Source organism: Molossus molossus, unplaced genomic scaffold (assembly GCF_014108415.1).
Source record: "Molossus molossus isolate mMolMol1 unplaced genomic scaffold, mMolMol1.p scaffold_m16_p_18, whole genome shotgun sequence".
Taxonomy (NCBI): domain Eukaryota; kingdom Metazoa; phylum Chordata; class Mammalia; order Chiroptera; family Molossidae; genus Molossus; species Molossus molossus.
In genome coordinates, this window is record NW_023425353.1 from 56,092,415 (window position 1) to 56,118,888 (window position 26,474).

General features: G+C 35.7%; 1 protein-coding gene across 7 annotated transcripts in view; it reads left to right on the forward strand.

Annotated features, from left to right (window-relative positions):
* GOLGA4 (golgin A4) overlaps positions 1 to 24,426 on the forward strand; it is a 100,921-nt gene extending 76,495 nt beyond the window's left edge. For 3 of the 7 annotated variants that reach the window (XM_036266373.1, XM_036266369.1, XM_036266372.1), the window contains 7 exons: positions 2,870 to 2,890; positions 3,070 to 3,138; positions 6,714 to 6,789; positions 9,323 to 9,426; positions 14,132 to 14,218; positions 20,989 to 21,051; positions 23,750 to 24,394. In XM_036266373.1, coding sequence (XP_036122266.1) covers positions 2,870 to 2,890; positions 3,070 to 3,138; positions 6,714 to 6,789; positions 9,323 to 9,426; positions 14,132 to 14,218; positions 20,989 to 21,018 — 387 coding nt within the window. In that variant the 3' untranslated portion in view covers positions 21,019 to 21,051; positions 23,750 to 24,394. Of the gene's footprint in view, positions 1 to 2,869; positions 2,924 to 3,069; positions 3,139 to 6,713; positions 6,790 to 9,322; positions 9,427 to 14,131; positions 14,219 to 20,988; positions 21,052 to 23,749 lie in introns of those variants that run through there. The other 4 variants (XM_036266376.1, XM_036266370.1, XM_036266371.1 and 1 more) reach the window with 3 other exon arrangements.
* The last annotated feature ends 2,048 nt before the right edge of the window (positions 24,427 to 26,474 follow it).

A 26,474-nucleotide genomic window follows, 5' to 3' on the forward strand; every position in this document is an offset into this window, starting at 1 on the left:
CATAGCCCTGAGGCATAGCCAAAATGGTCCTCAGAAAGCGTGATAATTTTATTTTTATGTGTTTGTGTTAAAAATTCATGTAGCTTCTATATGCTACTCTATAATATAGCCTTATGTGTAAGTCACATAGAAATGTTTTTAATTATATACCATTGAGGGAAACAATTCCTGCACTGGTTGGGTGGCTCAGTTGGTTGGAGCATTGTCTCATACACCAAAAAAATGGTGGATTTGATTCCTGGTCAGGGCGCATACTTAGGTTGTGGGTTCGATCCTCTATCAGGGTGTGTACAGGAGGCAACGATTGATGTTTCTCTCACATCAATGTCTGTCTGTCTGTCTCTCTCTCCCTAAAAATCAATAAAAACATATCCTTGCATGATTATTAAAAAAAGAAAAGCAAAACAGTTCCTATTTTTCTCCTTGGTTAATGGGTCAGCTGCAAATGTAATGGGATTATTTTTGAAAAATTGGACTCAATTCAAAGAGATCTGGTGCTGTGTATCAAGGCATTTTCAAAATCCCAGGCTTTTAGTAAAGTTGATGCCATGTTTACCCTGTGGCTTCCTGTCCCACTCTGCAGCCCAGTAAGTGCACACTCCCAGGGCATGTGGGCCTGGGTTTGAGAATCTGGTCAGTGTATCATTCTACTTTCTAAAATATTCTCATTCATCCAGTGTGGTCTTTTCATAGCACTGTCCTGAGGGCCTTAGGAAAGTAGGTGGGCACTGTTCATGTCTTCAACCTTGAGAGTTATGAAGAATTCATTATAGAATGTCAGTTACCAGATAACAATTTTCCAGATACCAATTACATGGATTACTTTCCGAAAATGGAGAGAAGAGGCCTTTATAAAGGGTTCTGTTTTTCTGTGCCACTTGGTACCTATATCTTAGTTATCAACACTGAGAAAGCTGAGTGGACTTTTCTCTGTTTCTTTCTTTTTTTAAAAAAAATTTTTATTTTATTTTTTGTTACATATATTTCTCCTTTTTTACCCCATTGGCACCCCACTCCCCACCTCATTCTCTGTTTCTTTAATGTCTACTAAGTTGTTTTAGGTTTTTTTTTAATTTGGTCATGATGTAAAATAAAATAAAGGTGCTATAAAATAAAACTTCCTATGAGAAGTACTTAATAATACTTCTTTTCCTTGGTGTCAAAATAAGTATTAATGTTGCGTATAGTGACATTTTGACTTGTCTTGGGATGCACAGAATATGGAAAGATTATGAAATTAACATTCAGGTTTCCTGAGTCCTTTACTTTGTTTCATAAGAAAGGAGAGAAAATATTCTTAATTTTTTTTTTTTTATCCTCATCCGAGGACATTTTTCCGTTTTTTTGTTCAGATAGAATAGGAGGGAGAGAGGGGAAGAGAGAGAGAGAGGGAAACATCGATGTAAAAGGGTCACATCGAGTGGCTGCCACCCACACAACCCAACCAGGGCCATGGACAAACTGCAACCGAGGTACGCATCCTTAGCAGAAACCGAACCCGGGTCTCTCTGAACCACAGGCTGATGCTCTAACTGCTGAGCCAAACTGGCCAGGGTAATATTCTTAATTTTTATTTCTACTCTAAGAAATACCTTTTTGGGGGCATGGGGAGGGCCTAAATCAGTGGTTTTCAACCTTCCTAATGCCACGACCCTTTATTTTTTATTTTTATTTTTTTTAAATCCTCAACCGAGGACATTTTTCCATTTTTTGTACAGATAGAGTGGGAGGGAGAGAGAGGAAGGGAGAGAGAGCGAGAAACATCGACGTGAAGGGACACATCGAGTGGCTGCCACCCGCACGACCAACCAGGGCCGGGGACAAACTGCAACCGAAGTACGTGCCCTTAGCACCAAACCCGGGTCTCTCCAGACCGCAGGCCGACGCTCTAACCGCTGAGCCAAACTGGCCAGGGCACCACGACCCTTTAATACAGTTCCTCATGTTGTGGTGACCCCCGACCATAAAATTATTTTCACTGCTACTTCATAACTGTAATTTTGCTACTGTTATGAATCGCCATTGGAAATGTGTTTTCTGATGGTCCTCGGTGACCCCTGTGAAAGGGTTGTTCAACCCCCAAAGGGGTTGCAACCCACAGGTTGAGAACCGCTGGCTTAAATCTTCTTAATTAATTAATTTTTGTTACAGATGTTTCTCCTTTTCCTCCCACTGACACTCCACTACCTGCTGCCACCCCCTCTTCACAGTATTGTCTGTGTTCATTGGTTATGCATAAATGCATATAAGTTCTTTGGTTTATCTCTTCCTGCTCTAAGAAATACCTTTTTATTTTATTCTTCATAAATTTTTGTCCTCCTCCTTCTTGAACATCTTTTGATGTGTCTGTGATATCTTCAATTGCATATCAGTGTTGAGTTCAAGGAAAACTAATTTGTGATATAGCTCAGAGTGGATTCCCATAAATAATCGTTTAGAAGTGTCCTTAAAGGGCCCATATGCTTTAAATAGATGTTAATATGTTTAATTTTTACAACTTATACAAACAATACATGAATATATGCTTGTTGTAAAATAATCAGATAATACAAAAGTATATACAATAAACCCTCCCTGGTGGCACCTCCCCTGCTAAGTGGTAATCATTGCTAGAAGTTTGGTGATTGGCCTTCCAGTTTTTTTCTCTTGTTTTTACCAGTATTTACCAATGATTGTGTATATTTACACTATAATAATTTGTATAACAAAATAGACCAGATTTAAAAGCAAGTATTAAAAGTCATCTCATTTCAACTCTCTTAAGACTGTAACACTGACTTCTTAGTTCCTTGTAATTTTTTATTACTCCATTTAATTGCTTCTTAAAAATTTTATTGTATACACTCATTTTTTTCTTTTTCATTTTCAGGTAACAATTATGGAACTACAGGTAATACTGAATCTTCATTGAATTTGAATGAAGGTAGTGCATTTTCAGGAGCATTCTGTTTTAAGTTAAAAACATAAAGAGACTGTTTTAATTTTTTAAAATTCCCAAGCTGTACAGAAAAGTGTCCAGACAGTGATCAAACCCATATGAATTTCACATCTGACTTTTTGTCCTTTCAGACACAACTAGCACAGAAGACTAGTCTGATCAGTGATTCAAAGTTGAAAGAGCAGGAGTTCAGAGAACAGGTACAGGTCTAAGTGGTACCTTTTATTTTAACTACCGTCCTTAATTTATGTTAGTATGTACTTGGATCTCTTTAACTATCTGAAAAAGAACTGATTTAATAGTTGGCTTTGCAGTTTTATTTTACATTTATAGAGGCTGTCTCTCCAAATTCATGATTGCATATATTTAAAAAAGAACATTTGTATCTTATTTTAATGCTTAACATTTTGGATAACAATTTATGTCTCTTTATTTTTTTTAAAGATTTTTGTCTTTTTTTTTCCAATATGTTTTTATTGATTTTTTTGTTTGTTTGTTTGAGAGAGGAGGAAGGGAGAGGGAAAAAGAGATAGAAACATGATATGAGAGAGAAACACTGATCGGCTGCCTCCTGCACTTCCCCTACTGGTGATTGAGCCCAAAATCTGGGCATGTGCCCTGACCAGGAATCGAACCAGGACCTCAGTCCATGGGACTATGCTCAATCCACTGAGCCACACTGGCCTGACTTTTTTTTTAACCCTCACCTGAGGATATTTTTCCATTAATTTTTCAGATAGAGTGGGAGGGAGAGACAGAGAGAGAGAAAGAGAAACATGTGAGAGAGACACATCAATTGGTTGCCTCCCGTATGACCCCAATCAGGGCCAGGGACGGAACCACAACTGAGGTCTGTGCCTGACTGGACTTGAACCTGCGACTCTTTCGTCTGAGGGCCGATACTCTAACTGCTGAGCCAAACCGGCCAGGGCTATATTTGTTTAATTTATAATAACTTAAGTTTTACCAGAGGGAAAATACTTTGACATCAATCTTGACTACCTTTTTGGTTAAATTATTTTGACTTAATATGATTTGTCCACGTTATCCAGTAATTTGAGTTAAGTAGGACCAAGTGTGTATACCTAGAAGGATGCACAGACATACAAACACCAGTATACGTGTATCTGTGATGCATGATCTTTAGTGGTCTTTTTTACAAAGTGGAGAAATAGTGAGTCAGGCCAGTAGGCTAAGTTTGAAGGCTAAATCTCCAGGGATATCACAGTTTTCTTTAAAATTCAAACACATAAAATTCTTGGTAATTGTTGGAACTAAGTGATAGATGGATATATGGGCACTAATTGTTCTATACTTTCTATATTAGGTATGTTTAAAATTTTTCATAATATATATTTTTTAATTAAAAAAAAATAGGTACAGCCCTGGCTGGTTTGTCTCAATGGTTGGAGTGTGAGTCCTTAGACTAAAGGGTCGTAGGTTCGATTCTGGTCAAGGGCACGTGCCTGGGTTGCAGGTTTGATCCCTGGCCCAGGTTAGGGTCATGTGGGAGGCAACCAGTTGGTGTGTCTCTCTCACACTGAAGTTTCTCTCTCTCTCTCTCTCTCTCTCTCCCTCCTTCCCACTTTTCCACTCTCTCTAAAAATCAATGGAAAAATAACCTTGGATGAGGATTAACAACAACAACAAAGATAGTTACAGTAAGTCCTCACTTAACATTTTCAGTGGGTTCTTGGAAACTGTAACTTTACACAAAATGACATATAATGAAAAACAATTTTACCCTAGGCTGATTAATATAAATAAGAATTAATTTTCTATGGCATATTTCTGGTCACAAAAATATTACCAAGCTTCAAAATAAAGACCCCAAATACTTCTAACAGTAACAAATAAAATAAATGTCAGTTATACATACATTTAAGAAAGATTAATAAAAACAAGAGAATTCTTTTCCAACCCTCTTATTCCAGTTCAGGTTGGTGGGTGACTGGAGCCTGTCCTTGCAGTTCAGGGTCCAGTGCGAGAACCAACCTGGACAACATGCCCTTCCATCACAGGATACACTCACACCCACACCCACACCCACTCGACTGGGACAGTTTAGATATGCCAGTTCACCTAATGTGTACCTTTGGGATGTGAGAGGAAACCCAGGTACCTGTACAAAACCCACACAGACATGGGGAGAATATGCAAACTCCATACAGACAGTGGCCCCAGCTGGTAATTTATTTATTTTTCTCATCAATGTTATAACAAGACAAAGTTGAATGAAACAAAGTTATTTGGGGACCTGTTGTTACTTTATTTTTTTCTGGTTCTCAGTGGTGTAATTTTTCTCATCTAGTCTCAAGGTCACTGCTTTAAGATTCTCTTCTTTACCATCTTCAAATCTTCAAACTGTCCTAACATAACAATTTTGTATTAGTTATTTTTGTAGTGGTAAAATATGTGTAACAAAATTGACAATTTGAACCATTTTTGTTACTCCTCACTTGAGGATATTTTTCCATTGAATTTTTAGGGTGGAAGGGAGGGAGGAAGGGAGGGAGAGAGAGAAACATTGATGTGAAAGAGACACACCTACTGGTTGCAGACTGGGGCCAGGGATCAAACCTGTAACCCAGGTATATGCCCTTGACCAGGAATCGAACCCCAGATCCTTCGGTCCTCGGGCCGATGCTCCAATCACTGAGCCAAACCATCTAGGGCCCATTTGAACCATTTTTTAAAGCACACAATTCATTGACATTTAGTTCATTCACAACACCATTATATAGTTCCAGAACATTTCATCAACCCAAAAGGAAATCTCATATCCACTGAACAGTCTCTCTTCATTACCCTCCCCGCTAATACCTGGCAACCACTAATCTGCTTTCTGGGTCTATGGGTTTGCCTGTTTTGAGTATTTAATATAAATAGAAATGTATAATACATGGTCTTTTTTATTGAGCTTCTTTCATTTAGTATGATGTTTTTAAGGTTCATCCATGTTGTAGCATGTATCAGTACTGCATTTCTTTTTATGGTTGAGTAATATTCTGTTGTATGAATATACCTCATTTTCTTTATCCATTTATCAGTTGATGGACATTTGAGTTGTTTCTGCCTTTTGGCTGTTATGAATAGTGCTGCCAGGAACATTATGCACAATTTTTGTTTGAACACCTGTTTCCAGTTCTTTGGGGGTATATTTCCAGGAGTGGAATTGCTAGATCATATGGAGGAACCACCAAACTATTTTACATAGTGGCACCATTTTACATTCCCACCAACAAAGTATAAAGATTCTAATTTTTTTCACATTCTCAAGTTTTTTTTTTATCATAGCCCTCCACGATGTCTCATTATGGTTTTAATTGGCATTTTCCTAATGAATAATGATGTTGAACATCTTATCATCTGCCCGTATATCTTCTTTGGAGCAGTGTTTATTCAAGTCCTTAGCTCATTTCTTTAGTTGGGTTATTTTGTTGTTGCATTTTAAGTGTTTTTTATATATTCTGGATATAAGTCCCTTCTCAGGTATATGCTTTGCAAATATTATTTTCCCATTCTGTAGATCGTCCTTTCACTTTCTTAGTGAGGTCCTTTGAGGCATAAAAGTTTTACTTTTGTTCAAGTTCAATTTACACAATTGATAATATTTTTTCTTTTGTTGTCTGTGTTTTAGGTGTCACATCTAAGAAACCATTTGTATTTTATTTTCAGCATTAAAAAGTCTAGTGACTACAGCAGTCTTTTTTTTTTTTTACTTATGGTCTCCATATGAATTTTATGATACGATTTTAATATTTACTATTTTTAGATTCACAATTTAGAAGACCGTTTAAAGAAATATGAAAAGAATGTATATGCAACAACTGTGGGAACACCTTACAGAAGTAAGAATTATCTCTTATATGTTGTTATCCATGGTCATCTTTTATTGGTAGAAATATGGACGATTTTTATTTTTGTCTTTGCTAATTTATTCTTTACAGTGAATATATTTACCTTTTGATTCACCAATAACAGCTGGTTTTAAGAAGGACAGTAATCAAAAACAAATGCATATTTGTTGTTTAAAAATTCAAATAATGCTACAGTGTATAAGTGAAACCGCATGTTTCCACTTTATTCTTCATTCTCCAAATGAACCTAGTTGACAATTTATATATATTTTTCTAGACTCTTCTGTATGTGGGCAAATATTTATATAATACACTATACGTACTCATACACAATTATATATTTTAAATGCTTCTGTTTTTTTACTATTACAATAATGATATAAGTACTAAATTTTAAACCAGGATTTAAGGAAAAAGTAATTTTGTAAGCATTCTTATATTCAAGTTCGGAAGGATGATTTGGAAAGATTATTCTCGATTTAATGTATGCTACTTGCAAAGGATTTTTAAAACTCATCTTGGGTCTTTTTGTTAATCCTCACTCAAGGTTATTTTTCCATTGATTTTTTGATAGAGTGGAAGGGAGGCAGGGAGGGAGGGAGAGAGAGAGAGAGAGAGATCATAGAGAAGAGAGAGAGAGAAACATCGATGTAAGAGAGACACATAGATTGGTTGCTTCCCGCACAACCCGGACTGGGGATTGAACTTGCAACCCAGGCATGTGCCCTTGACTGGGAAGCAAACCTGAGACCATTTGGTCTTCAGGCTGACGCTCTAACTGCTGAGCCAAACTGGCCAGGGCACTTGGGTCTCTATGTAGCTGTTTCCTTGAGATAATCATCACTGAATAATCTCATAACAATTTTCCATTCTCAGGTTTACTGCCTCACTGCATTAAGAATAGTTTCATTTTGCTAAATGTTTTGTAAAACTTTCTGCTTTTTCATGGGAGGTACTAGGGCATGAAGCTAAGCCATTTTGAATTCTTTTATATTTTTGAAAACTGTTATTACTGTGAAATAACATTAAGATACTACACAGTTTTTATTAAATTAAATAAGGACTGACTTTGGATTCTTTCCAAAATACTTTTCAAAAAAGAAGGGAAAACCAATTTGGAAGTTTCCCGTGGCTCATTGCAGAGAAGACTCCTGCTACAAAGATTGTCTGCCGTAGTTAAGTCAACATTTGTGATTTTCAGCACAGAATTTCTGAACCAGTGCTCAGCACTGCATAGAAACGGTGTTTCTGTGGTAGTTTCAACTTAAGAATTTCATACATAATTTTTTTCTCAGTTTTAAGTTGTAGAATGATCATGTGTAGTTTATTTAATAACCATTAAGTTGTATAACACTAAGTGCCAAGCACTATTATAAAATACATTTTGTGTATCAACTCATTTAAATACTCAACAACCCAAGTCGTCTGGTTGAAGATGCACATTAATCTCTTCACCATGCTACTTCTTTAAAGAGTAAGAGTAAAGTGAGCACCCACCATGCAAGAAAAAGTATTAATTGCTTCTCCAGGAAAATAGCTTTTCTGAAAAGTGAAAAACATTGTAAACTATTGCATTTTCTCGATCTAGAGCAGTAATTTTCAACTGGTGTGCTGCAAAAAAAATTTTAAACATGCAATAGCTGATTATTTGCTCAGGGGCACTGACCTCTTTTCCCTTAGACTGTCAAATGAAAAAATGATAACAGCTAACAACAATAGCTTTCCAGTGTGAATGAATCAAAATTATACCTATTTTTTTGTCAGATGGGCAAAAAATATATTTTTTGGTATACTGAAGAATTTTAGTAATTTATGTGTGCTGTGAGATGAAAAAGGTTGAAAATCACTGATCTAGAGGAATGAAACACATGTATTTTTTGAAGCAGAAATAGTTTATTATCATTATTTAGTTCTTGGTACTCTGTATTTGCAAAGTGAGGTTTGAGTGAATTGGGTCTTCTAAAAATACACACTTAAAATATGGCAGTCTTTTAAGATGTTGGATCAAAATATTTGAAAATTATTATAATGACATTAGTATTTCATGCATTTTCAAGTTATTTTATTTATCCTGTATTTCAAAAACAGCATTGAAAACTTGATTTAAATTTAGTGCTTTTTGGTTTAGAATATTAGAAAAACCAGAGTAATATTACTAAACTACTAATAAAATAAAAATGATTAATTTTAATCATTGTAGAATATCTGAAGCCATTACATAATATTTAAAATTCAAGAATCTTTGTATTCCCTAACTGTAGTCTTTTAAAATGGTCATGCCAGAAGGAGGAGGAAAAATGTGAGAAATAAGGTTGCTATAATAATTCTTGTTTTCTCTTACAAGGCAAGAATACTAATCAGAATACTTTGTGTATATACAATACAGTACCATGCAGTACAATATAATTAATACAAGAGTAATGTAGCTCTTTGTTCAGTTGCTTTTTAGTTTGTCTATTTTCCAAGTAATAAGTAGTTTATCTAGTTTTGTCTTTACATTTTGATCTGTTTTTTTATTTGACAGGTGGCAATTTGTACCATACCGATGTCTCGCTCTTTGGAGAACCTACTGAGTTTGAGTATTTGCGAAAAGTGCTTTTTGAGTATATGATGGGTCGAGAGACTAAGGTATAAATCATGTCTGGTGATTTGGCATGTGGCTTAATTTAAAAGGAAATATAGCCCCTTCTTAATATATATACTGATTCCATATGTTTACTATTAACAGACCATATATGCTAATAGTAGGTGATACATACATGTGTAACTGCTCTTAATTTACGCAGATTGCTCTTAATTGGCAGATTTTGCTTATATGTCTTACATTGATACAATATTAATTTTAAAAATACTGTTGGATGATGCTAAATACTAAAACTTAAAATTTCATTCACTTAATACTTTGTGAAGCATGTTGCTATTTTTATTTTTGACTTCAGATCTTAAAGTTAGGATAATATTTCATTTTCATGGTGACTTAAGGATAGCATGGAAGTATTGGAAATAATCATAATTAAGAATGACTTCTTAAAGATATTTAGAAATATTTTACATTAGTCACTGTAACAAAATCATTCCTTCATGTAAGGAATATTGGTCATTTAAAAATTACTACATAATATGAGTAATAATGCTTGGCTAATTTGTTTTTAGAATGTGAAATTTATTGTAAGGTCCTTGAGTGTACAGTCTTATTCTTATTTATATCCCCTACAGTGTTTTTAAAAGAGCCTTATATTGGACTTTTAGTAAATATATCTTGAATTGAATTGAATGCATTTAGGGAAATTCGCGAGTCTTTCCTCAAGCAGAACTTTCCATTTAAAGCATTTTGTTTTCCTGATATTGTTTCAAGTTTTTACCTACATGAACTTTTATACTGTCTGTATACCCTGGCTGAAAATGGGATAATGAGTTTTCTATTCTTAGAAGCAATCAGTTTTTTAATGTATAGATCTGTGGGGATTACTGAGTCATAGGTTGCTAAGCCAGTTCAGGGATTGATTTGAAATATATTTAAGGGCATAAGAAAATCTCTTGAAAGGATATTATGATTTCATGGATTGTAAAATCAGCTAAACACTAGTAGTTATAGGGCTAGAAATCATTTGAGTCCTTGATATCTGTAGAAATCTCATTTCATTGTATCAGATAGTTTCAAATTAAAGTAATAACTAGTGTGATTCTGAACACATATCACAGGAGGGATATATTAATTTATAGTGATTCACTCTTTAAATCCTTCTGAAGAAAGACCCAGCACAAACATAAGGTATACTCTGGGGCTGGGCCAGTTCAGCCAGATCTAAGCTTGTGTTTTCAGGGTTTTGCAGTTAGTTGTAGGGAGTGACTTGGGAGACAGCTGAAAGGGATGTCCTCAGAGCATGGGCAGCCTCATCTAATACTTGGCTAGGAATCCATGTTGAGGAGTGCTCTCTCTGCTCGTCACCTTAATCATGCAGTATATTTTTCTAGTAACTAAAAATGGTGAATAGCCTATCATTCTGCATTCACATTTTAGAGGTAAATACTGAAAATTGGTAGCAGATTTTCTTTTTTTTTTTTTAATCCTCATCCTAGGACATTTTTCCGTTTTTTTTTTTTTTTTGTACAGACAGAGCGGGAGGGAGAGAGAGGAAGAGAGAGAGAGGGAAACATTGATGTGAAAGGGACACATCGAGTGGCTGCCACCCGCACGACCAACCAGGGCCGGGGACAAACTGCAACCGAGGTACATGCCCTTAGCGGGGACCGAACACGGGTCTCTCCGGACCGCAGGCGGACGCTCTAACCGCTGAGCCAAACCGGCCAGGGCGGTAGCAGATTTTCTATTTAATTTACTGCATATTTATTGAGCACTTACTACCTGTGGCCCTTTGTTTATCACCAGGATGGATAGGGAGATAAAATTTGATACCATCTTTAACTTTAAGGAATTTACCATATATAGATGCTTCTTATGGTGGGGTTATTTCCTGATAAACCCAATGAAAGTTGAAAATATCATGTCTAAAATGTATTTAAGACACCTAACCTGCTGAGCATCATAGCTTAGTGTAGCCTACCTTAAACATGCTCAGAGCATTTACATTATCCTACAGTTGGGAAAAATCATCTAACACAAAACCTATTTTACAATGAAGTGTTGAATATTTTATGTTTATTATGCATCTTGTTTTCACACCATCATAAAGGTGAAAAACTGGAGTCAAATCATTGTAAGTCAGGGACTGTCTGTAGTAGGAAAGGGGAGCTGATCTCAGTTAAGGATAATGTGATGCTGAATGAGATAAGTTAGGTGTAAAGTGATGTTTTCAAGAGAGGCATGGAGTCTTCATGTTTTCTTGTGGGAAGGTCAGGGAAGACATCATGGAGAAGCAAGTATGTTTACTGGGCTTTAAAGGGGGTGCTTAGATTTTGATAGATGAGCTCAGAGAGGAGAAAAAGCTAGAAGGTCCAAGGCAGGAAATCAAGTGTGGGTTTTGGAAGACACACAGTCTGGTTCAACTAAAACACTGGATCTGTGAGGTAGAAGTGACTCTCTTTAGGACTATAGAGTATAGAGGGCCTGGACATATGTTTTGCTGATTTTTCCAGTTTTTACACATTAATAAAGAATTTGAAATGGAGACCAGATTATGGCTTTAGAATGAGCCAGACTTCTATTGTGGCCTCTGCAATTTGATTCTCATCTGCAGTTGTTTCTTGTCTAGCAGGGTCTGTCTGTCACCCCACCTGTGTTTCTTAATCTGCCTTTGCACACAATGTCTTTAATTTTATGAGGCAGATGATTTTTTTTTTTTTAAGATCACATGTAGGACACACATTCTTATAGTATGAAGTTAAATAAGCTTCCTTTTTTTCTTCTGTTCTTGCACTTTCTTTTTCTTGGGTTTTGATCCTTTGTGCTATTATTGATACTAAAATTCAGCCTGTTCTCCTTTTCAATAGAAATTGTTTCTTATCCTAACTTTTACTGAAGCCTCTCCCTAGAGAAACCTGGCAACAGAGGCCCCTTCTAAACCAGTTGGCTCATCTGAACTTTCTCTTACTCCCAGGACCTAAGGATGCTGTCTGTATAGAGTAGACAGTCTGATTTCTTTTTCAAGGTATGGCAGAGAGCTGGGCTTCTCCATTAAAGTGTGTTCTGTCATGCCAGGGAAGAGCTTAAAGTCTTTGTTGGGTAATCAGCTGCAAATTCTGATGAAATTGCTGATGAATTTAGAGATGGATTTCCAATTGTCTAGAAATATGAAGAGACACTAGCCCCCCCAAATTTTTTTTTTGACAGACATGTGTGTGTATCCTTGTAAATGTGATTTCATAGTGAATATAAATGGACTTTGGGGTACTTTGAACTTCATAAGCTGTTGAAATTAAAGAAATTCTTATAATTGTAAATTCCTGAATTTTAGATTTTTGTTAGTTCCTATAATCAGCCTTCATAGATAGTATACTAGAAAACATTTAAAATTGCTTCAGAGTGCTAATAAAAAGAATACTGAAATAGTTACTACTTCATCTTTCTCTTGCCATTTCTTTCATGTCCCATTTATGCTTCGTTTCTAGATTTCAGTTTAGCAATACAATATAAAGGATGAGGGTTTTTGTAAAATACCTTTGGAATTCTCCAAGAACTAAGTTGTTTTAAATAGTATTGTTTTGATCGTCAAAGTGACAGAAGCAAAAAATAAAAAGAAAGGATTCTGAAATTAAAATCGTGCTGTGTTGGGGTTTTGTGTTGTTATTAGTTGATTGCTTAGTTGAAATAAGTACTAGAAATATGTAAAGTGCCTTGCCGAGGCTTAGCACATAATAGGAATTTTAAAAACGTTAGTTTCTTTCCTTCCTGAAAATAATTATACTTTTTCTCCTAATGGGGTGAGTTTCCAAAATTTTTATTAACTCTATTTTATCCTCTTTTCCTCAATGGCTTTCTCTAATCTGTCTCTCCACCCCAAACCCCTCCCACCACCACACATACAGAAATGTTAGTCAGTTCCCTGGGTGACCCTCCCCTTCTCTGTAGGAGTCCTCAGGAGAGCCCTAGCACCTGAATTTGCATGTAAGCTCTAAACTTGTTGTCCTACTTATTTCATAAGTGGTATCTTCTTTCCTCTCTGTCTCCCTCAAAACATCTCATCTTGATACAAAATAGGGAATTTCAACCTTTGAGGAGAATTTTCCACGAGCTTATTGATGACATTCTGCTTACGGTATATTTATTTAGATCTGCACAATTTATAATCTTGTTTTGCAAGCCACCATGTGTAATGTTTGATTCGTCATGTTTTCTACCAAACAAAACATCTTGTGTTTATTTAAAATGTAATTTGTATTTCTATTAGGTTGATGTGCTGCATGTCTTAAAAATACCTACTAAGCATGTTCATGTTCATGCAGTAGCCCATGTTTATGAGATATATGATGTGATTTAGTTAAAGCTGAACTTGGGAGTATCTAATTCTGATTATTTAGAGCATGTGTTTTGGCAATACATCACTTACTAGATAGATTTCTACAAATAAAAAGAATGAGTAATAAAGTTTCATCTTAATAAGACAAAGGACCAAGAGCATTAGAACTTTATATAGCTTTATGCTATTGTAAAGGCATCTTCTTAAAATAATCTCAACCAGACGTTGTGAGGAGTCCTTTTAAATTGAAGTTCTAGTGTTGGCTGTTATTTTCTTGACTGATACCTTCACATCATACTTCTTTGGTCGTGGCTTCCATTGAGAGCACTAAAGAATCTCACCAGCAGAACATGTCAGAGTGGGTCAAGACTTCTGCTTTAATATTCGTTAGTCATCGTCTCTTGTTTTTTTTATAGACCATGGCAAAAGTTATAACCACTGTACTGAAGTTCCCTGATGATCAGACTCAGAAAATTTTAGAAAGAGAAGATGCTCGACTAATGGTAAGCTTTAAAAGTAGGTTACTGATAGAAGATGACTTTGTCTTATCAGTTTGTATTCTGTCTCATTTACAAAGACTTTGAGTTGGTAAAAGAAACTTAATTTTTTTATTTTTATTATACTATAGCTTGAAAAATGAGAGTGAATCCACAGTAAGAAAGTTTAATTTAGGGCAGATATGAATTGGTGCCCTCAAGGAAAGAATAATCTTATTCAATAGCATGTATGAGGTTGATGCCCATATGTGCAATATGGGATTTCCAGAATTTGGGCTATGAATGGAAAGGATAGAAAAGGCATTTTTCTGGTATATCATGTTATTTTATAGATTACAGTTCTTTATTATACTTCAGTGTTCAAATATATAGTAATTCTGAGTGAAAGAATTTAAGCATTTTTGAGCTTGTTACCTATCCTATAAGGGAAATGTAGATAACTGAATTATTAGAAACCTTTGTGTGAATTCAGCTGTGATTAAAATGAAACAAATATACATTTCATAAATTATGAAAAATTCTTCATGCCTAACTTCTTTCTGTCCTGAACCAATAATTCAGAAGATCCATTCTAAACAGAGTCAAACTTGTAAGTTTTGTGTCTTGCCCAGGCTTCCTCTTTCTGCTCCCTTCATATTCCCCTCCAGCTTCAGTACTGCTCTTCTCTTTTCTTCTCTCCTCACCGAAGCAAGAAGAGTTCTCCTTAGTAATGGATTAGCCTGTGTTTGAGTATCTCCAGTAAGACAGACTAAGCCAAAAAGTAATTGTCTCCCAAAACATCCCATTTTATCTAGACAGACTCTGTGTGTGTCTTAGAAAAGCTTTTGCTTATCTTGAGCCCAAATCTCCTTTTCTTTAGTGGTCACCAGTTTTTTCTGGTTTTAACCCATGAAACTGAACCAAAACTCTGGAGATGGCCTAGATGGGAGGTATATCCCTTCTAGGCGAAATACCCCAGCACTTGTCAGCTATAATGTATGTTCTTTATGAACAGAGAGAATGTTATTTTAAATGTTAGTGAACATCTAATTCTTTAAAAAATTTTATCTTTATTGTTGATAGTATTACAGATGTTCCCCTCTTTTCCCCCCATTGACCCCCTCCACCCCACTTCTGCCCCGCCCCCCCAGGCCTTTATCGGAAGTAATCATCTAATTCTATAACCATGTGGCCACTCAGAAGTTTTCTTCTTCATTGAGTAAAACAGCTGTGTCTTTGTGAAAATAACAATCTCTGGTGCCGGTTGAGACAATTGACACAATTCTGTCATTATGGCCCAGTTTAAGAAAATGTTTTTAAATGATACAAAAAAGCTTTTATTACCTTTGTTCCTTCTACTCTGGCCTCTTTTATCATTTTAATGTTGGATGGAGCATGGCAAACTCTCCTCTTACTGTCGGGCTACATTTGATCAGGATTTGCTCTACAGTGTAGAGTTGTCCTGAGTGACTGCTTGGCAAATGTGTTAGGAAGCATTCCTCCTCACCCCATGTACACGTGTAGTCTCAGATGGGTTTGCCTTGAGGAAAACTAATGGAGTTGATACATGTAAATAGTGAACCATGTAAAACCTTTTAAAGCAGACAGAACAGTTATTTTTTACGTTTAACTAAAAGTCAGTTTTTGAAAAACATTACACTGTTATTCCTGAGTAAAGTAGAATTCATTTTTGACAGGGATGAAATGGTGGCTGATTCTTCCTGAAATAATCCTCCCTTATCCCAGAGGCTGACCTGTTCAGAAAGAAAGTCCCATTTCACTACTATTTAAGCAGTCTCATCCATTATTATCTTTTGCTTAATAAATGAGTTCAGTCATTGCTCACCTACTCTTCTATTTGTTACGGTGAATATAGAAAAATTGAAGATATGAAAATGGAAGGAAGATATTTTAAGGGAAAGAGGTTTCATCCGTTTGTTCCTATATGAATTAAAGATATACTAAATATAATTTAAGCTATAAAAATAAATGCTTAGGAAATGTGAAATAACTTACAATGAACATGAAGACGACTTTTTTTTTTTTCCCTCACCCGAGGACATTTTTCCATTTTTTGTTCAGGTAGAGTGGGAGGGAGAGAGAAGAAGAGAGAGAGAGAGAGAGAGAGAGAGAGAGAGAGAGAGAGAGAGAGAGAGAGAGAGAAACATCGATGTGAAAGGAACACATCGAGTGGCTGCTACCCGCACGACCGACCAGGGCCGGGTACAAACTGCAACCGAGGTATGTGCCCTTAGCGGGAACCGAACCCGGGTCTCTCTGGACCGCAGGTTGACGCTCTAACCGCTGAGCCAAACCGGCCAGGGCTGAAGAAGACTTATAAATCAACATTAGTCGCCTTTTGTCAGTATAAGGAAATTCTTGGTACTGGATAGAGTGACTCATGATTCTTTCTCTATTTGATGGAAAGTTATTCATTGGTGATTGAGAACATTGAGTAAAAGTCACATTTGTATTAAGATTGCTATCATTCATAAAATGAGCAATAAAAATCACTGTCTTTGAATAAGTCTCTTGAGGAAATTTCAACTGATTTTATACCCCTGTTCAGTGAAATGTAGCTGATTGGAACACAACACTACAAAGAACGTGACTTCTTTTTTTTCAATAACAAGATAAGATATCCATTAGAAAGATATATAAATATCTTTTCAATGTCATTATATAAAATATCTTTCCAGTAGAAGGATATAAATGCATAAAAAAAAAGCTTTTTAAGGGTTTGTTAAATAATCATTTAAAAGTTATTTAGTCACGTTAGCTTTAAATGTATGTTCCCAATGAATCTTTTCTGTAATTTTTTGTAAATGAGGAGCTACAGTTTCCCTTCTGTTAAAATTAGCAACATTGAGTGTTTTGTTATTTTAGCTTTGGGGGCTAAAAAGCTCGTATCAGTAAACCAAAACAAACCCAAATACCTTGTGGAGCTTCTCCTGTCCATAAATATTTGGGATACTAGAGAGAGGGTGGATTGCACTCTGTGCTGACAGGGTAGCCCATGGCAGTGTTCACGTTGTTTAGCAGGTGTTACAGGAGGAATGCATTCTGGAAACTTTGTGACTCTGATATTATACATTTGCTTTCTGGCATAGTTCAGAAGCTTTCCATGACTGCTGGGAAGGTATTTTTCAGCATATCCCCTCTTTACCATATCTCCCCTCCCCCAGTGGGTTTTATACTCTATTTGAAAAACCTCATTATAGAATATAACAGTTATTACTTAATAAGTGGTTTCAGAGTTTAACCTAATTTCAAGAATACATTTTATAGACGAGAAATCATTATCTGTTAAGGAAGAGTAAATTATAGAGCACAATTCAAGTTTGGTTCGAGGATCATGGTGTGTCGAGAAGGAATCCTAATCCTTCATTGACATGTCGTGGAAAGGAGGGCAAGTCTCAGAGCCTCTGTTTCTTTATAAAACTAACATCATCTTGTTAGGTCTGTTGGAGAACCAGAGTATAGTGCCTGTGCTGGCTTTTGTGATAACAGTAGGGGTGGTGGTGATGATTACTTAGCCACCACCATGTAGCAATATGTAGAACTAGTGTTTCCTAGAAAATGGGACTTGGGAAGGTGAACTAATAATTAATGCGTGTAAGATAAATAATTCAAGACCTCAGTAGGACAGTGAAGTCATTTTAGGGGAAAGCTACCAGCTCAAAAAATGTTCCCATCTCCACTTCCACTGCCTTGGGGTATCAGCCACATGCAACATGGCTGTGGTGAGAGCCTACATCTGAACAGTTCAACCTCTGGCATGACTTAGAGAAAACATTTTTTATGTTTCTGGCCCTCATTGGTAAAATGAGAGTGTTGGATTATTATATCCCTAAGGTTTCTTTCCCTCAAAGGTAGTAAATTAATTGTAAATTTTAAAGTTTCAGATTTATTTAAAATGGAAAAAAATTGCTTTACATACAGCAGGCAGAAGTTAAAAAGAAAATGCACCTATTAAATGTGCACATCCCTCTGTCTTCCCTAACAGCCGTTGTCCTCCTCTCAGTTTTTAGCTTATTGTGTCTTATTTTATTTGCGCTGGTTTAGGTAGGTTAGATGGCTAGAGTAGACTGGATATTTGAGTAAATACAAAATGTCTTTGGCTTGTCTGTTTTTTTTTTTTTTCCTGAATAAAATTGCCATAGAAGAATATCATTAAATGTTTTTAAAGGAGAGTGTTATTTGTTATTTAGGATAATCTCATTAAGAACATTTATTCATTAATGAAGTACAGTTGACATACGGTATTACAGAAAGTTTATTATAGGCAGCTGCTAAATCATCTTTTGGAATTGAGAGGCTCTTTTGTTATATAGGAATCTCTTTTAAAAAGTATTTCTCCAAATACAGTTTTCTCTCTAGAATGCTGGCAAACTTACCGACACATTTAACGTAGATGGCTATTTTCTTGACTCCATTAAAAGAAAAAAAAATTTTCTCAATGACAAAGGTTTGGCTTATTTTCTTCCCCATCCACTCTAGTCATTTTTAAAAATTGATCTTCTGTTTACTTTGTTTTGTCTTTGCTTTCATGCTGACCCTTTGTTTTGTGTCAAGTTCTTTTTAAAATTTTTTTTATCCTCACCTGAGGACATTTTTGCATTTATCTTCAGATAGAGCGGGAGGGGGAGAGAGAGAGAGAGAGAGAGAGAGAGAGAGAGAGAGAGAGAAACATCAATGTGAGAGAGAGACATCATGTGATTGCCACTCACACAACCCCAACCGGGGCCGGGGACAAATTGCAACTGAGGTACATGCTCTTAGCAGGAACTGAACCCCGGCCTCTTTGGTCCGTGGGTTGACGCTATAACTGCTGAGCCAAACTGGCCAGGGCTTGTGTCAAGTTCTTGATTAGTCTTTGCCCTAGACCAGTCTTGTACTTCAGCTAATGTTCCTCACCTCTCTCCCTTTGGTTGGGATTTTTAAAATCTCTGAATTAATATAATCAGAACTTTTTGGCATTGTCAGGTACAAATAGTTTCTATTCCAGTGGAGGTCTATTTTTCCCTTTGTATGGTCTCAGTTGAAGCATGCAAGGTGGATTCAGGAAACAATTGCAAAAAAACTGATGCATAGTGAAAGATAATTGCACGTGTAAAATACGGATTTGTTATCTTAAACGTAGTTTGAACTCTTGATTATTTTAGAATTATGTAATAAATGGTCATTGTCAAGATGCACTGTATGTAATCAATTCAGAAACATTACACAGAAAGAGGGAGGTCTTCATACTCTTCACCTCCCAGCTGTTTCCACCATGCCAATATCATCTTTGTTAATAATGTGGTGACTCTTCCCAGGTTTTCTAAGCTTTATTAATATATTAATGATTATTCCTTTATCATTTAATTATTTTATAAAAATGAGAGTAGGCAGTAGCTTGCTTTTTTCACTTACTATCTTTTTATATTATGTCACCTCATTACAAATACATCTACCTTATTCTTTTTTTATTTTTTACTTTTTATTTTGTTAATCCTCACCTGAGGATATTTTTCCATTGATTTTTTTTTTTTTTTTTTTTTAGAGAGAGTGGAAGGGAGGGAGGGAGAGAGAGAGAGAGAGAGAGAGAGAGAGAGAGAGAAACATTGATGTGAGAGAGACACATTGATTGGTTGCCTCCTGCATGAACCCGACTGGGGCCAGGGATCAAACCTGCAGTCCAGGTACATGCCCTTGACTGGGAATCAAACCCGAGATCCTTCAGTTCTTGGGCCAACACTCTAAATGCTGAGCCAAACCACCCAGGGCTACCTCATTCTTTTTAATGGCTGATTGTATGATTATGTGGATGTCTACAATTTAGTTCACCAGTTTTCTATTCATGGACACAGGTGGTTTCCATTTTTTCATTACTTACAAGGATAGACACAGGAATATCCATACAAATACATTCTGCAAGTTTTTCAATAGAATATTAACTTTATTGTATTGTGTATGTTGCTGATATTATTTTCTAGTTTGTCTTTTGATTTTGCTGCTTTTTACTAACTTCACATTACATATAAAAAATTAATAAAGTGATACTTCTGAGGTTGGTCACACTATCCAAGAATAGACTTAGATTTTATAAATAACACCTGTTTTTGCTGATGCTGGTTTAAAGCAAACCAGGAAGCTAATTAATAATCTTGGATTATGATCATCTTAAAACAGGACATAGTTTTAATGCAGCAACTTTTAAAAATCATTCTATGTTTGAAATTGGGTCCCTTTGAATGGAAATTTTGGGTAGGTCATTATTTCTGAAACCATTCCTGATGTACTGTTGAATTACAAGTGAATTAATTATTCAGCAATAAAGTTGACATATATTAGGAATGACATTTTGACTTAGATATACTGTAGTCATATTCATCAACATTTTCCCATAACCTTTTGATGGTCAATTGAGATTATGTAAAAAAAATTTGAATGTGTACTTTAATGGAATTATTAAAGAAATCTTTTTATAAAGCAGATGATCATATGCTAAATAATCTATGTAGCATATAAATATGGACTTAAAGTGTGAAGTACATGTTTAATTATGTTGCTTAAATTTTTAAATTAAAGTTACAAGTAAAAAAATCTCAGCTATATAGTGTTACATTTACTTAGGATAGGAGGGAGGTATTACAGATTCCTTATACTTTATACTTCTTTGATTTGAGGAGATTTGAGAAAAATTTAAGTACAATCTGTTTAATCCTTTGACGCTCACATACACATAAAATCTATGTGTTATATTAAGTCTTAAAACTAACCTAGTAAGCTTTTTTTTCTTCCTGGCTTTGTAGTATACTTCACCTCGAAGTGGTATCTTCTGAGTAAACCATCAGTCTGTGCTTAGTTAGCATGTGGTGAGTGAAGAATAATGTCTTGTGTCTTCTGTGCAAAAATCAAATATGTTGCATGATACTAACCATTTCGCTGAAATTCTTTTGCTTTTTTGCTTAATGAATATATGATTTTGCTATGGGGTAATATAGGTATTTTTCATTCATTTTGTTTTATAGATTAATAGTATATAGGTTAATAATTACCACTACCAGTAAGATTATGTAATTTTAGGAAATTTTAGTTCTTTAAATAGTACTTGAAAGTTTTCAAATTGCTCTTTGAAATTTTGTTAAAGAATCCAAAAAAGTATTTATGTGTTTTATATTCCTTTCAGTTTTTTATTTCTCAAGAATGTTCTTTGAAGTCAATAAAAATTATGAGAAAGAAATGAAAAATCATTTTCTAGGTAAAAATGATGTGATACATTTCACAAATCCAGAATTTAAAATATTGTAAAGCCTATTTACAGTCAAGGCCAGTCTGAATTAATGAAAATTAGTAAAGTTTATTTTAAAATAAATGCAGTTTAATTACTTCCTGGGATCATACAGTTTTACAAAATAACACCAGGAGACCCTAGACAGCCTGCATTAATATGAAGGTGGCTATTTTTAATTAATATATTATTACAATGAAGTGAAGGCATCTAAAATACTTGAAAACAGTTCACTGTCTTCACTATTTAAACACCCCTCAAATCACCCCCACATATTATTCATGCTATTAGCTTGATTTAGTACCCCCTAAAAATTTAGGGTACATTTGTATCTCAAACTTTGTTAGAATTTTCACAATCACAAATAATAGAGCTTAATTATAACTAAAGATTCTCTATGATTGTTAACTTGGCTAGTATTCAGCTAATGGTATAAAAATTTAAAATGCCAATATACAGCATTTTTAAAAAACCATTTAGCTTTAAAAATCTTTTATGCCTACATTAGAGTCTCATTTTCATTTTAATATATATCAATTAACTTGCCTTAGTGATTACCTAGAATTATCTTTAGTCATGTAAATCCCATATCAAACTCAGTAAGTCTTAAATTTTTCTTTTTAAAGAATAATATAAATATTGCATCATGCTTGTTATATTGTTGCATTTGAATACTATCATTAATCACTGGAAATGATTACTGTGTAGCATTTCTGTTGACTGATAAATTGATTGTCTCCTCAACTTTTAGTTTGAAAAATTTCAAACATAAAATTTCTAAAATGGTACAAGAAACACTTACATACCCTCACCTGTATTCACCAGTTATTAACATTTTGCCAAATTTTTTTCGCTTGTTCTCACTCTCACTCTTTCTCTTCATGTGTATTTTCCTTCTATAACATTTGACAGTTGCTTGCAAACATAAACTAAATACTTCAGCAAATATCTTTAGAACAAGGGCTTTTTCTACATACTCAATATAATAATCACTTTCTGGAAATTCAAATATTAATATAATACTGTTATCTAGTATATAGTAAATATTTGCATTTTTCCAGTTTTCCAAATATCTTTCATCATTTTTTAAATTTCAGGATCTAGTAAAAGATTGCACATTGCAGTTTATTGTCTAATCTCTCCTTTGAACTAGAAAACGTCTCCCAGCTTTTTTGTCTTTCATGACATTGACATTCATTATTGGGTCATGCATGAATTTTTCCCCCACAACAGCTCAAGCTAAGATTTTGAAATGATAACTGACAAGGGAATTTAAATATAACAGAAGTTTTATTTTCTTGTCTAGATTTCTAGGGCCAACATGATTATTGAGTTAGTTTTAGAAATAATATGCTATTTGAAGTACATCATAAATAGTGGGTTACATTGTTCATTTACAAACTGAGATGGCTTTAAAACTTTCTCTTTCCACTAAATATTTATGAGTTTGTCTCTATTACTTAATCTTATTCAGTAATTTATTTTTATGGCATTTTTTTTTACATCATACTTGACCTATGAGATTTATTTTTTCAATCTTCACCCGAGGATATTTTTCCATTTATTTTCAGATAGAGTAGGAGGGAGGGAGGGAGAGAGAGAGAGAGAAACGTTGATGTGAGAGGGACACATTGACTGGTTGCCTCCCATACGACTTGACCAGGGCCGGGGATGAACCGCAACCGAGGTACATGCCCTTGACCAGAATCAAACCCGTGGCTCTTTGGTCCGCGGGGTGACGCTCTAACCACTGAGCCAAACCAGCCAGGGCTAACTATGAGATTTTAATCAGGTAACCCTTTTTAGCATCATTTTTCATAACATTTTACATTTTGAAAATTAAGTTTGTTAATTTCAGGTGAGGCATATGTTTTTACACCAAAGTGGTTTGCCCTCTGCTGCCATGCATGTCACCCTGGGGAACTGCAATATGTAGGAAAAGCAACACAGCAGAGAAAGGGAAGAGTGCTTTCTCCTGTGTACATCCAGGCGAAACTGCTGTAATTCTGCCGAGTCAGCATGTTTACTCCTGACCTGGTAGCATTCAACACAGGGTGAAGGGTTACAGCTTCCATGTCACATAAAACTGCTGTTTTTCAAGATCTCTGACTCAGATCATTCCAAGGACATTGATTTTTAGATTTCTGTAGGATTTAGTACTTCTACTTGAATTCCTAGGCCATGGACTATAATTTTAATTTGAAACAACTAATCTCCCAAAAAGTTGGTTTTAAAGATGTTTTTTTCTTTATCCTCTTTTCCTTTTCCCTTTCCTTTTCCAGTCATGGCTTCGATCTTCATCTTGAAGAAATGAGGAGTCGTGTTGGGCAAGGCTGGAAAGCTGTACGTTGCTGTTCTTTGAAAAGAGCTGACATTTAGGGCTCCTCGGGCCGCCAAAAGACCAAGAAAAAGCTGACCTTGGCCCGTAGGCATGTTGCAGACAGCCTTTACAGTAGGTTGTATCAGTGGAGAAATGGCGATAGTTTTTCTTCTTCTTTTTTGTTGTTGGGAAGAGTTTTATGTTGTTTAAAATTTTTTAAATAACTTAACCTGATTTATAGCTTCACTTAATGTTCCTTTCTTCCATTCTTTTGTCCCTCTTTTAAAAGAACTGCTTGCCTTTTCTATTTATTTTTAGAGTGATTTTTAAAAAAGACTTGTGCAATATATTTTGAGGTGAAATTTAGTGGATTTTTTTTCTGGTAGAGCATTTAATTGACTATTTTATCCAGATTGATTTGTTGAATATTTCTGAAGACTAGTTCTTTAAGTTATGACATATGATAAATCCAAACAGCAGTACCTCATTGTTTACTTAGCTTTTGTACTTCTATTTTTCAGAGGAAAAAATACTACTGTAAATTGTAAATAGTCAATACATAACTATTGTATGCATACCTGTGACTGTTGGCATTGTCATCTCAGAAGAACCAATAAATAAAGTTTATTTACTGTATAAAATGTGCTGATTGTGCTTTTTTCCTATGTTGAAATCTGTTTCAAAATAGTTAAGAATTTATTTTCTATCTGGGTGAATATAATGAACTATTTGTCAAGATGAGTATTTAGAAAGATTTTTTTTTTATGTTCAAAATTAGCATGACCACGTTAGAAGTATGGAAAGAAGCCATACCTCATGGTGTGCTCTAGGATTCTGCCAACTTGGAGACGCTTTCTCTTTCTGGAGTAGACCATACTTTGATTCTTTTTTTTTTTTTTTTTTAATCTTTATTGTTGGATGTAAAATGTATTACAGATGTTCCACATTTTCCCCCCATTGACCCCCTCATCCCCCCTCCCGCCCCCCTCCCACCTTTTCCCACACTATTGTCTGTGTCCATTGGTTGTGCATATGAGTTCTTTGGTTTATTCCCCCCCCCCCCAACCCCTTTTCCTTTGAGGTTTGTCAGTCTAGCAATGAATTTGTACTTCTTAATCCCTTCACCTTTTTCACCCATTCCCCCAACCCCCCTCCCAACTGGCAACCAACAAAATGTTCTCTGTATCTATGAGAATGTTTCTGTTCTACCTGTTCATTTTGTTTGTAGATTCCATTGTTGATAGATATGTATTCACTGCCATTTTGTTTGTTCATATATTTTATCTTTTTCTTCAAAAAGACCCTTCATCATTTCATATAATAACGGTTTGGCGGTGATGAATTCCTTTAACTTTTTCTTGTCTGGGAAAGTTTTTATATGTACATCGATTCTAAATGACAGCTTTGCAGGATAGAGTTATCTTGGTTGTAGGTTCTTGCTTTTCATCACTCTGAATATTTCTTGCCACTCCCTTCTGGCCTGCAAAGTTTCTTTTGAGAAATCAGCTGACAGCCTAATGGGAACTCCCTTGTAGGTAACTAGCTGCCTTTCTCTTGCTGCTTTTAAGATTCTCTCTTTGGCCCTGGCCAGTTTGGCTCAGCGGTTAGAGCGTCGGCCTGCGGTCCGGAGAGACCCGGGTTCGGTTCCCGCTAAGGGCACGTACTTCGGTTGCAGTTTGTCCCCGGCCCTGGTTGGTCGTGCGGGTGGCAGCCACTCGATGTGTCCCTTCACATCGATGTTTCTCTCTCTCTCACCCTTCCTCTCTCTCCCTCCCAATCTATCTGTACAAAAAAAATGGAAACATATCCTCGGGTGAGGATTAAAAAAAAAAAAAGATTCTCTCTTTGTCTTGGACTATTTGCATTTTGATGATGATGTGTCTTGGTGTGGGCCTATTGGGGTTCATCTTGTTTGGGACTCTCTGTGCTTCCTGGACTTGTATGTCTGTTTCCTTCACCAAGTTAGGGAAGTTTTCTGCCATTATTGTTTCAAACAGGTTTTCGATTTCTTGTTCTCTCTCTTCTCCTTCTGGCACCCCCAAGATGCGAATGTTGGCACGCTTGAAGTTGTCCCAGAGGGTCCTTACACTATCTTCATTTTTTTGGATTCTTTTTTCTTTTTGCTGTTCTGATTGGGCATTTTTTGCTTCCTTATATTCCAAATCGATGGTTTGCTCCTTGGATTTACGTACTCTATTATTGAAGCTGTGTAAATTATTCTTTATTTCAGTTAATGCCTCCTTCAATTCTGTGTATCCATGATTTCTGACTGGTCCTTTTTTATGCTCTTGAGGCCCTCACTAAGTTCACTGAGGTTCTCACTAAGTTTATTGAGCATCCTTATAAGCAGTATTTTGAACTCAGTATCTGTTAGGTTGCTTATCTCCATTTTGCTCAGTTCTTTTATTGGGGTTTTGTTCTGTTCTTTCATTTGGGACCTGTTTCTTTGTCTCCTCATTTTGGCTGCCTCCCTCTGTTTATTTCAGTGTATTACTTAATGAGAGGTATGGGGCTATGTGAGACCAGATGCTGCTCGTTTGAAAGAATTTAGGAAAAACCTGAAGCAGGATCCAAGACAGGCCAATCCTATGGTTAAGCAAGTGGCAACAGCTTGGGTGGGCTTGAAAGTTGGGTGGGGCGGGGCCTCAGGGAGTCACAAGGGCGGGGCTACCAGTGTGAGCCAGGTT